General features: G+C 48.4%; 4 protein-coding genes across 4 annotated transcripts in view; 3 read left to right on the top strand and 1 right to left on the bottom strand.

Annotated features, from left to right (window-relative positions):
* Positions 1 to 1,131: 1,131 nt before the first annotated feature.
* On the top strand, positions 1,132 to 4,340 carry BDW43DRAFT_295817 (involucrin repeat protein; the record flags this gene model as incomplete). The annotated part of the gene is made up of 3 exons (XM_032044114.1): positions 1,132 to 1,300; positions 1,447 to 4,181; positions 4,239 to 4,340. 3 exons carry the CDS (start codon positions 1,132 to 1,134, stop codon positions 4,338 to 4,340), a joined length of 3,006 nt encoding a protein of 1,001 aa, XP_031906175.1.
* A 719-nt stretch (positions 4,341 to 5,059) lies between these two features.
* On the top strand, positions 5,060 to 6,406 carry BDW43DRAFT_295816 (uncharacterized protein; the record flags this gene model as incomplete). Its single annotated transcript, XM_032044113.1, has 1 exon — positions 5,060 to 6,406. The coding sequence occupies one exon, from the start codon at positions 5,060 to 5,062 to the stop codon at positions 6,404 to 6,406; it is 1,347 nt and encodes a 448-aa protein (XP_031906174.1).
* A 554-nt stretch (positions 6,407 to 6,960) lies between these two features.
* BDW43DRAFT_951 (F-box and WD domain protein) lies at positions 6,961 to 9,797 on the bottom strand. The gene is made up of 2 exons (XM_032050761.1): positions 9,456 to 9,797; positions 6,961 to 9,349 (listed from the first exon to the last, which is right to left on the bottom strand). The coding sequence occupies exons 1-2, from the start codon at positions 9,688 to 9,690 to the stop codon at positions 7,110 to 7,112; spliced, it is 2,475 nt and encodes an 824-aa protein (XP_031906173.1). The 5' UTR covers positions 9,691 to 9,797; the 3' UTR covers positions 6,961 to 7,109.
* Positions 9,798 to 12,436: 2,639 nt separating this feature from the next.
* BDW43DRAFT_902 (Rho family guanine nucleotide exchange factor CDC24) overlaps positions 12,437 to 12,532 on the top strand; it is a 3,798-nt gene continuing 3,702 nt past the window's right edge. Inside the window, exon 1 of the mRNA XM_032050679.1 lies at positions 12,437 to 12,449. The gene's annotated coding sequence lies outside the window, so the exon portion shown is untranslated. The remainder of the gene's footprint in view (positions 12,450 to 12,532) is intronic.

Below are 12,532 nucleotides of genomic sequence, written 5' to 3'. Positions count from 1 at the left end.
AACATCGACACTTAGTTTAGTTCTTCTATTCAGAGACAATTAATGTCTCGAACGACATGGTGTTTCCTTCCTGCCCTCCAATCATCGTCCCGTGCCTACCTACAATGATTGTTTCACAATCTGTGGTTCATCACAGATCAAGAAACAAACTAAAGAACTATTTTTACCATCTCTGTCTGGGATCAAAGAATGGAGTACGGAGTACTTCCATCCATGAACTATGGATGATTCCCCCATAACTCCGACAGATATCATACCTCACCTTCTCAACACCAAACCACAGCGGATAGGTCAGATTGCCTTGAACGATCTCTATCAACTTTGTTCCATACTTCCGATAGTCATCGTGCCATGGTTCCTATTCAGGAGCACCGACCATCGTTCGTGGTCTTGAAGCATATACAAACAAAAGAAAATGAGAGGAAAATCAGACCAGAATGTAAGAAAACATGGTCTGCTCCTGGGATGAATCATTATCCAAAAACAATATTTAATGTCCATTGCATTGCCGGTGGTTAAAAATGGTGGTAGTTGAAAGGCGATCATCGTCCTCAGTCTACCGATCTTGATCATTCTCGCTCTTTATCGATTCTCTTGGGACATGATTTTTATTGTTTTATACTGTTGACTCCTGATAATATCTTCCTGACTCATCTGTTCCGATGCTGACACATTCCATCGGATCTATCGAAATTGCTTTTTCTCTCTTTTCCTTTCTCTCCCTTGGCTAGTGGCGCTGGGGATTTTCAAAAGTATCCTCATGGTTAGTGCCCACTGGCTGGGCGGCTGAGCATCGACACTTTAAACTGCAGATCGTCTCGACTTCGTCCTCGCTTTCAACTTTGTCCCCCAACCTATTTCTTCCTTTCCTCCCTTTATTGTTCCACTGGTTCGTCTTGTTTTATTTTCATTTTCCCTCTCACTGCGATTTCTCCTCCAACTAGAAACTGTGTTTCGCCTCGCCTTCCCTTGCCGCTGAGCGCATAATTGTCTGGCCCCCTCCTGCAACGATAAACACGGAGTATCCCCTTTCAGGATGTATGCGGCCTAGTATTACTTCGGCGACGATTCTCTATTACTAGTTCACCCTGCACATCCTTCCTCGCCAGACTTTATCCTTCTATATTCACAATGAGCGGTTTTGATCTACGGTCCAGTCTGTCGTCTTATGGCGATCCGAGGCACTTTTCCGGCGCCTCCTTTGGCGCTCCGCAACCACCCCCGACGAAGGTTCTCATGGACGGATATCACGGCGCCCCAAAGCTGACGAATGTGGAAACCCCGCGGTACAATCCAGTAGGTGGCTGTCGAGTCCCATGGACCACTTACAATTGCTGACGTCTTTTGTTCTCCTGCAGCTGAACACGACGCACCCACGAAGCTCGGCGTTGCTCAACGGCAATGATCCTGTGACCATGTATTTGTTGACCGAGACCGCTATAGGAGACAGCGCGCACTACGAGGTCCTGTCGCTAGAGGAAGTTGAAGGGCTGAAGAAAGAATTCAAGTTCCTTTCAGGTCGCTTGGAGGCGGCCAAACGGAAACTAGCTTTGGAGGCGAAACTGCGCGATGCAGCCATGTCCCTCAGCCGGCTATATAACTCTAAGAGTCCCAGATCGAGCGAGGAATATGATATGGGAGACTCCCCGAAATCAAACCGGAGTCGCAGGAGCATATTTGGCCACGACGGCGGTTCTAGTACGCTCGACAAGACGGACGCTGAGCTAGCTGTGAGCACGCGGAAATGCGAGGAGCTCTCGCAGGAGGTCTGGAACCTAGAGAGTCGGGTTCAGCTGGTTCAACGACGATTACTGGAGCATACTGCTGGTGTTTTACAGATGACGCATAAGGGGTTGAAGAAATATCCGAAGAACAATGTTCCTCATACGCCTGAGAGCCTTTCCAGCCATAACCCCCGTGGTAGCATAGATGAATTTGACGACAGAAGCCTATACAAAACATCGGATCATCTCAATGAACTCAGTGAGCATGGGCCTCAAGGGTCGAGTACTTTGACTCTTTTAAGTCAGCAGGCAGCTGGCCTCAATGCGATCCAAAATACAGAGAAAAGACTAGAGCTGTTAAGCGGACGAATACGCGACATGATTTTACAAATCAATCCCGACAATGACTTTGCTCCTGTTCCACAATCTTTGGAGACGGGTGATGCAATCAACCATACGGCAACTGTGGAAGCCTACATAGCATATATTGAAAACGGTCTAGGCGCCCTCATGGCTCACCCCAGTAGCACTTCTGGCACTAGAAGTACGGATCATGTAACCGACAAGCAGCTAGGGGAGGTCAACGATCGACTATATCATATCGTGAACGAGATAGGCTTGCCACGCTCGCGGACACTTCCACCGCCTCCTGGAGCATCTAGCGGGAACCTGCAGGAGCACCTCTCGTACCTGAACGAGGGCATCGATGGCCTTCATGAGCGGCTGGGAGGCCTCCTTGAGCAAAAGAGTATTCTTACCACTCAAATTCAACAACAGCGGGAATTAAACTCCAAGTCGGATGCGGAAAGGGATGCGCATATCGCCGACTTGATCGAGAAGCTAGCCCATGCACGGAAAGAGCTCGAGTTGGCTGAGCGTGAAGGGGAGCAGTCCAAAGATCAGCTGAACCTAACGATGGAACATTTGGAAGCTGCGCATCGGGAACTATCAGATCATCAGCTTCGAGCTATCCCAGAGGACAACTCGGAGGCTATTAAATCTGAAAAAGAAGCTCGCGCGCGGGCAGAAGCCGACGTGTCCCGTCTACAGACCACTGTGCAAGAGCTCCAACACGAGAAGGAAGCCCTCGCTGAAGCTCATGAAGCACGTCTTCGTGCTGACGTCGAGATTACCCGCCTGCAAGCCGTTGTGCAAGAGCACCAGCGAGAGAAAGATGCTCACAGCGAAACTCAAGAAGCACGCCTTCGCGCGGAAAGTGAAATTGCGCGTTTACAAACTGTCGTGCAGGAGCTCCAGCACGAGAAAGACTCTTACGCTGAAGTCCACGAAGCGCGCCTTCGTGCGGAGGCCGAAATTGCTCGCTTGCAGCCCACCATTCTAGACCATCAACGCGAGAAAGACGCTCACGCCGAAACCCATGAAGCACGCCTCCGCGCCGAAGCTGAAATAACCCGTTTGCAGAGTGTCATGCAAGACCTACAACACGAGAAAGAGGGCCAAACCAAGGCACATGAGGCACGGCTCTTCGCCGAGAGTGAAGTTGCCCGCTTGGAAGCCGAACTCGAGCAGGTTCGATCCGAGACCAACGGCCATACAGAACAACTTTCTGCGGTTCGCTCTCAGGCAGATGGGGAGATTGCGCGCTTACAAGAGGCGATCGATCAACTTCGCAAGGAGGCTGATACAAGGGCAGAGGAGGCTAAGGAGGCTGATACAAGGGCAGAGGAGGCTAAGGAGTCACGCGAACAAGCAGAAAAGCAGATTTCTAATCTGAAAGCGAGCATTCAGCAGATTCGTATTGACGCTGACGCTCGCCTAAAGGAAGCCACGGACTCGCGCAGACAAGCCGAAAGTGAAATTGCTCAGCTGCAGGCTCTAATAGATCAAATACGTTCCGATGTGGAGTCTCAGCTCAGTGAGGCAAGCAAAGGTCGAACACAAGCTGAAGAGAGAGCGGCGCGCTTACAGGCGGAATTAACCGAGCTCGAAGGCGAAGTTGTAAGGGTTCGAACTGAACTTACAATGGCTCAGGCTGAGCTCGATGGCGCTTACGGTAGCCGATCTCAACGGGCAGCCGCTGTCGATCCTGCCCTTCAAAAGGAACTCGAGGTGTTGACCACTCGGAACATCGAGCTAGCAACGGAGCTTGCCACTTTCAAGGCTGGCAAGCCTGCAAATAGCGATGCGCAGCGACGAGTTGAGACGCTGGAGAGGGAGCTGCGCGAGACGATTGACGACTACGAAGTCATGACTAAGGCTAGCATTGAGTTTGAGAGAGAGCGCGAGAAGTTTGAGAGCCTCATTGACGGGCTTCGGGATCACTGCGAGCAACTGGAGACGCAACTGAATGAGGAGCGGATCACCTGGATGGGCATGCAAACAGCGTCCATGGGGCGAGATGGAACCACATATGAGACCACATCAACTATGGTCCTTAAGAACGAATTCAAGAAGATGATGCGAGACACGCGGGCTGAAAATATGAAGATTCTGAAGGTGGGTACAACGTTTTCTTCCTTTACACAGGGCCATCGAGCTAACTTGAGAATACAGGCGGAACAGGAGGAACGTCGGAGACTAGAGGCTTTGCTCAGGAATGTCAAAAAGGAGCAGGCAAGCAAAGCCAGTCCAAACCAGACAGTCGCGGCTTTATGATGACGATAATATCCGAAACTTCTCGTTGAACCTCAACCAACCCGATTTCGGTTGCGGTTACTTCATCTATTACTAATATTCTATTCATCGTACATATTACTGTTTATTTACTCTGGGTATATATTGGTTTGGTCATGTTCCCTTGTGTTGGTCATATTATAAGGAAGATGATCTATGTATTTCTACTGTGCAAAATAGATTCGACTATCCTGTGATAGATCACACTCTCTTGGTGTTGTCAACTGCAACTGGCCACGATGTCAATTAATATTCTGAGAACCCTTGGAGCATACCGGGCAAGATTCAGTGCATACTGGGCCTGTATATATATGCCCGTCGAATGGCGGTTCTTTCCCTTCGGTTCCTTTGCTTGAGCGATGCACCTTCTCACTTGAAACGTAGTGAACTCGGAAAGTACGACGATGACACCTCAATACCATGCATATGACTACATTTCTCTTGTGGACTACACTCTGCTCATTCCTATGCCAGCCACATCTCTTTGTCTCAGAATGGCTCTACGGGACCGCTCTCTGGCCAGTCCGGACTCTACTCTACAGCGAAAAAGAGCGACACACCATACCGCTTCGACCAGAGAGTCATTCGAATCGAGTCCAAGCGATGCAAGTTCGATTTATAACGCCCTGAGGGCAAGCTCGGGGCTAGAAGATCTTGTCCTCAAGTCTAATGGTACCCTGGGCAGCAGAATGGCAGCAAACATGGCAATGTTCGTCTCTCCGTCGTCCGAGTATACGACTACCAAACCACCGAAGCCAGATATAGAACACAAGGCAAAACGCCCCTGGTGGCACACGTATTTGCTATCAGATAGTCATATATTGTCGCCGAAAGATGATAGGCAACGAGTAAAGATACCGATGCCAGAGCTGTCGCCGAAAGCGGACCAACATCGCAAAGCGGCAAGCGTCAATGATGCAGACGCAAGATTAAGAGCTCCCAAATGGCTGGCGAGTCTGGCATCCCCTGCGAGTCCGGTTCTTCCCACATATCCACCACCAGTGAGGTCGCCCACACCTCCGGGACTACCATCTTTCGGTACCGAAGAAGCACTCCGTTACTCTGCGCGATTCCCTGTCGACTCAGGATTGGCTAATGGACAATCCCATCAGCGAAGCACTCACGGCAGCGCTGGTAAAGGCAATAGAGTTGAATCCTACGGCGAGGCGTTGCGAAGGTTCTTTGGTATCTCGTCATCATCTGCTTTCCGGCCTAACGGGCGGGGATGCACTGTTGTGAGAGCAGCCGATGGTACTGTGGTCCAAGGGCGCCTCCCTCATCGGCAGAGCTCCCATGGCGTTGGTGCGGGCGGTAGATTAGTTGACCATCCATTCCATCGAAGGAATCTTTCTACGACACAGTTTGATAGCGTCGGTGAGAATGGTGGTGCTGTTGTCCATACCCAGCCATTGGACACAGGAAATTATTCCAACATGAGGCGGAAAAACTCACTTCACTCTGGCATAGCCCGCCCTCCTATCTCTCGCCTACAGATATCTTCAAGCAATCTCTCACCTGGGCCGAACCACTCTGCGATCCCTCCATCACGGGCAACCCTTACTCATCCTGTGAGTAGATGTGAATCTCGCCTCGCATGTGTCTCACAGCAAGAGGCAACAACGACACCCATTGTAGGCATATCTCCCATACCAGATCCTGAACCTCCAGGCTGTTCCCCCACGCGGACACGATCAACAGCAGAACCTTCGATTCAAGAAGGATGTGTCATGCTTGAGGCTCAACATGGCCTTCGGCTACCTGCCTCAAGAATTGCCAACTCCTGTTTTCGCTGTTGTTTGGGAACTAGGAATGAACAGAGCACGGCCACCTACTCGAATACTTCTTCCAATGATACATATACAACCGCAAGGAGCCGGATCTCAGATGATAGCTCGGGTCAACATTCGCACGCCAACAATAACAAGAAGGGACCGGTCCAAGAACTTGGGCAGTACTGTTCGAATATGTGGGTGTCGTTTCGAACTTTCATCTCCTCTCATAGTTATGGGTCCTCTGCTTGGTTGGACCAGACTCGGGAACCTTTTTAACGACTGACACAATTCGCAGGTTTTGGATATCAGGCGTTTGTGTAAAACTAAAGTCTTGCTTCGCCCAAGCATCTATTTCACTGCAACATAAGCACAGCCGGATATTGGATATTCAGTATACGCTAGTCCGTACCCATCAGGAGCTGTTATTGTTATCCTGGTTCAAATAATGGCCACCCAAATGTTATCGTTAGCTTTTTCATACAAAAGGGACACTTCTTTTCCTAAATATATATTGTTAACTACAATTCATGGCTAAAGGCTGATCAAACGAGTTTTCATATCTGATATTGCAAAGGCATGAACCAGTCAACTCCGTTGCTCCTCCATGCAAGTGATGCTCGAAACTGGTGGGCGTTATATAGTAAACAATTAGTGCAGCAAAGTCATTCAATATGACGCTCATAATGAGTTCAGAAAGTTTCCGCAGCGATTGTAGACCCTAATATCCACATGCAATAATGAACATCGGTAAGAATATCCAAATGAGGCCATAAAATGATAAAAATGGTGGGAGTAGGGAGAATGAAGAATGGGGGGAAAGCGGAGGCTAATACGAACGAAGAATTAAAACCAAAAGGACCGATGTCATCTCCATAAACGGCATATTCAAAAGGGAGAAAGAGAAAATAAAGAAGAGAAGAAGAAAAAATCAAATAAGGTCAGAGAGGCATGTGTGAATATGGATGCAGATGTGTTGATTCTAAAGCCCCATAAAGAATTGAGAGGCTTCTTTAATCTCTTCGTCGTTATTCGCGAAGTCCCATACCATTATCCTTGGGTCCTGAGTGGCGCAGATAATCTTTCGGGCATCGAACTGCACTTTGAAGACCCTAGAGGATGGTGGGCTAGGGCCGTTGTTATTGTTATTTCCATGGGCTTGCTGGTTTCGGTTATTGTGATGATGGTGATGCGCCACTGCAGGTGCGACTGGTGGGCCGGCCGCTGCATGCTGTCCCTGGTTTGGTAGTCGAGCTCGCTGAGCTCGCTGAGCAAAAGCGTTTCGCGTGCCACGAATATTACCATGTTCATCCACACCGTTGATTTCCTTCAAAGCCTGCAAATGAGACAGAGACTGACCGACAACCCACGCGCCGTCTCTGTCTTTCTTCCAAACCACCACGAGCTCGTCATATGAGCCAGAAACAATTCTAGCCCATTTACTTCCACCTCCTCCCGGCGGGATATGCGCGCCCAAAGCCTTGATATCCCTCGGGTTTCTGGATCCGGCAGTGTTTTGGTGATGCCCTGCACGTCGGAGAGCTCTCGGACCGTAGTCTACAGTCTCATCAGAGTGCCGAGCATCCAAGAACTCGTTGTCAACAGCTAGGGCTTCCAGTTTCATCGCCTCTTCGGCTCCTGGTGGGTCGCCAAAACCGGCTTGAACGGTCCTTACTAAGTCTCCGTGACCTGACATACAAGCAACCTCTGCACCAGAGCGGTGATCAAAAATGCGGACGGAGTCATCATTGCTTCCACTGATGATTCGCCGACCATCAAACTGAACGCACGCAATACCTTTCGCGTGGCCTACAAGTGACTTCTTGCAGAGACCACTGCGGAGGTCCCAAATCTTGATTAATCGGTCGCCTGAAGCGGAAACAATCTCATCCTCGCTAACCTGAATGGCGTTAACTGCAGCCCCATGTCCTGCTATTGTCATCAACAAGGTATACGGAGATAAGCTTCGGATATGACGCCTAGCCAACTCTGTCTCTGTAATTGGGGATGGGAGTTCGTTTGTATCAACAATGTAGGATGGATACATCGCTCCAGATCCATGGTGAATAACAGGATACTCTTTGTCACCGGGCATGAGTTCACGCCGATTCCAAACTTTGATCAACCTATCCTTGGAGCATGTGACAAGATAACGCTCATCGAATCTGAGGTTTAACACAGAGTCGCGGTGAGCTGGTGTAATCTCCCTAAGCTTCTCGCCGGTAGAGAAGCGCCACATAATGACACTCTTATCGCTGCTCCCAGTCATGATGATGTCTTCAGTCGGGCGGGGATCAAATTGGAGACAGAGCACCGATTTGGTGTGACCCACAAGAGGGCGATACCGCAGTCTCTGCGTATCTATATTCCATACTCGGACAGTCCTATCTCGGCTACCACTCACCAGCCAATTCCCCCAGAACTGGATTGAATAGATACATTCCTGATGACACTCCGCCATGTGCTCAGGATGCGGGATTTGAAACTTCGTGACGCGACCTCTATTCCAATTATCTTCCAGTCGTCTACGTTGCTTATAAAGATGAAGCCAGTTGATTTTAGCACCGCCGTTCGGCATCCGAGTCAGGATAGATGACCTAGGAGACGAGTAGGTTGATGGGGACTTGCGTCCATGCGGTATGGTGCGAGCGAGGTCTGTCTGAGATTCCGGGGCGTTGTTCGAGCTCAATAACTGATGCTCCGAGGAAGCTGCCCCACTCTGGTCATTGGAGACATCGCTCATGAGATGATCACCTTCAGTGTCTGCTTCCGTAAAAGTTTGCTGTCCATCTTGCCGCCCGATCATGTAACTACCCAGGTGTCCTGTCGTTCGCGAGTCTAGCCAGCTTGGGGGTACGCGTTTCTTTTGCTTCGGTTCTCCGATATCTGTGTCGGAATTTCTTAACCGCGATTTACGAAGATAGGGGGATGAAAGCCCAGATTGTCTCTCCTCGAACGCACGGATTGCATCAATGTCAACACGCCAGCCTTCGTCAATGTACTTCCCTCGCCAAAGACGAGAATCGATTATACGACCCCGCCAGGCGCGGGATGCCAATGAGGCTGTCAAAAGAGTCTGAGGGTCAAGATAGGAAAAGATCTCAGAGGTTATCTCGGGAGGAAGTTTGACGACGGGATCCATGTGCAACACAGGCGCAAGACGGTCAACAACCGCGGCCACAGTGGAAGTAGGTAGTGTGCGCAATAGACTGTAGGCAATCTCTATATACGATGGATAGTCAGCATTGACGAAGGAGGAAGAACGTATGTATCGACCAGGTCGTCCAACCACGCGAACTGCGCTAGCTGGCGGGAGGGTTCAACGCACCAGCCCTATCTGTTTCGCTATTAGACATAAGCCAATCAGGGAGAGGCATTACATCATCTGAAGGCAGGTTCGCGAGTTCCTTATCCGACTGACTTCTTGTCTCGTCCGAGTAACCCTCGTCCAGTCTGTAAGGTGTAGATAATGAGGGGGCGGTGAAGTCGGAATAATTGGCGGCGGCGTGGAGCCGAAGGAGACGAGGGGTTGTACCTTCGGGGGCGGTGGTCTCACCAGCCATGAGTCCTTTTTTTCTCCGTCGCTGCAAAAAGAGGACCGAGGTGCAGCAGTTAGATACAGGTTTCCTTGAACTGACACCGCGGAGGGGGAGCGATGGTCAAAGCCGCTGCTCACCCGGCGGCGTGAAGCTTAGCGATGGTGCTTTGTCGTACTTTCCTAGAAAAGCAGACGAGTTTCGAACCGCCTGTTCCCCTGTAAGTGGACGTTTCGCGTTTTCTAGAAGAAGCATGAAAAAAGACAGTTAGGAATGTAAACAAGGATTAAAGAAAGGGTGTTAAAGATAGTGAACGAAGTTTGGGGGTGGAGGGATTGTCGTCAGTGATGGATTGACTGATTATCGATACCCAACAGGGTTTAGTCATACTTTAACATGTTTTGCTTTCCAAATCTAAGTATTTAGAATGGTACAAGTCACGTCAGTAGTGCCTCTTATTTTCTTGTTTGCTTCCTGGTTTTAATTTTTCTATTGACTCTTCAACATAACTTTCCGCTTTGGATACTGAGGATTTTTTTTGTGCAAATTCTTTTCTTACTTATTTATGTATTAAAGTTATACTCTTGGTGTATTCCATCCAGGTACTTCTATACATATCAGTCAATCAATCATGACTCAATTGCGGGATTACATGATCTTTAAGAAGCCCCACATACATATTGGACGTACAAACCTGCATGGTTCAACAATGCCTATGACTGTCATCGAAGATGTCCGGTCATTATAGACCTGTTCAACCTTAATCGAGAACTGGAATCAGTTCGTTCAGCACCATAGTCACTGTCAAGAATGGGATAACGTCGTGAATTGGTTTTTTAGGAGCCATAGTGCAATCTCAGATTTGGTCCATAGCCGGTGTAGAAGTGACTCGGACTATCGTTACTTGAGGTTCTTTGAGACTAGTGTGTCTCTCTCCTTCTGGGGTTCTTGACGAGAGCCATAGATACTTGGTACTTGTATGAAGGAAGGAAAAAGAAAGAGTCGCTAATGGTTATATGGATAGTATGCCGATTGACAGGGCCAAGGGCAAAAATATAGGGTTGAATCAGCCTAATCCATTGACCCTCGTATACCACACTTCACTCTTGTACAGCTCTCAATCTACTACTAGTAGGTGAATAACTCAAGTCAAGTGCCCGACTACCTCCCGCTTTCTTTGTCTCCGCCTATTGGGAAAATTGGCGTGAAGTATATACTAGTAGTAGGTCTCTCGGGGAGAGGGGAGAACGGCCATCATTGATTGTTCTAGAGTATGAGATATTGCTGTTTCTGTGTAGCATTTCATACCTCCTTCCAATTACCGACCAAGAGTCCATACCTTAGTTGGCTCCCTGGATAGGTAATTTGAAGCGAGTTTCGGTACTGTACCTAGATAATTTGCTGGTTGGGTGGTCAATATAGCCAATATCCGTACAGTAGTAGATAATAAGATATGGAAGGGCAAGCGAAATGGTCACATGATTTCCGAGTCGGAGCTGAAACAATAGGTGCTGCATCGCTTCGGACCGAAAGGAATACTATACTTTGATCTTCTTTTCCCCTTCTTCTCTATTCAATAGGGAACAATTAAAAGATAAAAGGAGCAGAGAAAGGGAAAGGAAAACATACAAAAAGCGCGAATGGAAAAAGACATATCATGATACTATAACCAAGTTGTTTCTTTTGACAGCGGCTCAGAAGTCTTGTTTACTGGTCCCCACTTCTTAATTAAAAAACCAAAAAATGATCCCAAAGTTGAAGATGCTTCGGCAGGGGAATGATAATTTCTGACCCGCGCCGAGAAGAGTGACGCACTAGTTTAGACTAGTCGGAATCTCAAACGCTCCATGTAAGAGATGAGTCTTCATGCGACTCGATGTGCATTCGAGATTCATGCCCAGCCCCTGTAGTATGGAAACTTTCAGTCAGGGAATCTTCAGCCCAACCCCAGTTTTTTTTTTTTTTTTTTTTGCCTCTGGTGAAGGAAGTGACTGGATTCCCTCCTTCGGTCCAATTTGGAAAGGCCGTCAGGTTTCTATTTGAGCTACACTAAACATATTTTTTTTTCTTTTTCTTTTATAGCTTCATGTTCTATAATTAATTCATTTCCTGCATATGATCAAGGGGATGACTAGGACATTGACATATAATAAATAGTAATATAGTATATATATATATGCACGAGATATTCGATACATACCTAACCATCCAGTAGTATATAGTAGTGATACCTAAGTTATTTACATACTTCCCGTGGGACAACACTAAACTGCCTTAGGCACTAGACTCGATATACCCTTGAGCCTTGGAGCCCTCTCCACCCCCCTGATGCCCCCTTTCAAACCATTCACCAGCCAACTTGACGCGCGCTACCCCCGATTGAGGAGAGGAACCACTTCACTTCCCTTACTGGCTGGCCTGGACTCTCTCTTCCTCTCTTCCCTCCTTTCCCTCTCCCTCCTTCCCTCCTTCCCTCTCTCTCTCTCTCTCGCCATCCTGCAGAGTGCTCAATCTTGATGCTTCTTTCTTTTCCCTTTCCCTTCGCCTCTTCTCCTTGCACTCCTTGTTACCTTCTTTGCCAACCAACTATTTAACTACAAGCCCTACACCCAGAGGACGGATCTTGTTCCTTTCCCTTTGGTCCTCCAATACGCTTGCCTGGTTGCAGCGGCAAACCCCACACCCACACTTCCTATCTTTGAACCCGCCTAAGTTTCCCTGTCCTTGAGGCTGTTTGCCAGCAAGGGCCAGAGATTTTGTCCTCCGGCGCGAAAAGAAAATAGAAGGTTAGAAAAAGCGCCAAACCTCCCCCCCCCCCCCCAAAAAAAAAAAAAAAAAAGAAAACTTGAGATTTGATTTCCCATCATGA

This window comes from Aspergillus alliaceus (assembly GCF_009176365.1).
Source record: "Aspergillus alliaceus strain CBS 536.65 unplaced genomic scaffold BDW43scaffold_1, whole genome shotgun sequence".
NCBI classification, from domain to species: domain Eukaryota; kingdom Fungi; phylum Ascomycota; class Eurotiomycetes; order Eurotiales; family Aspergillaceae; genus Aspergillus; species Aspergillus alliaceus.
Note: the sequence above shows the minus strand (reverse complement) of the source record. Positions and strands in the feature narration are given on the sequence as shown.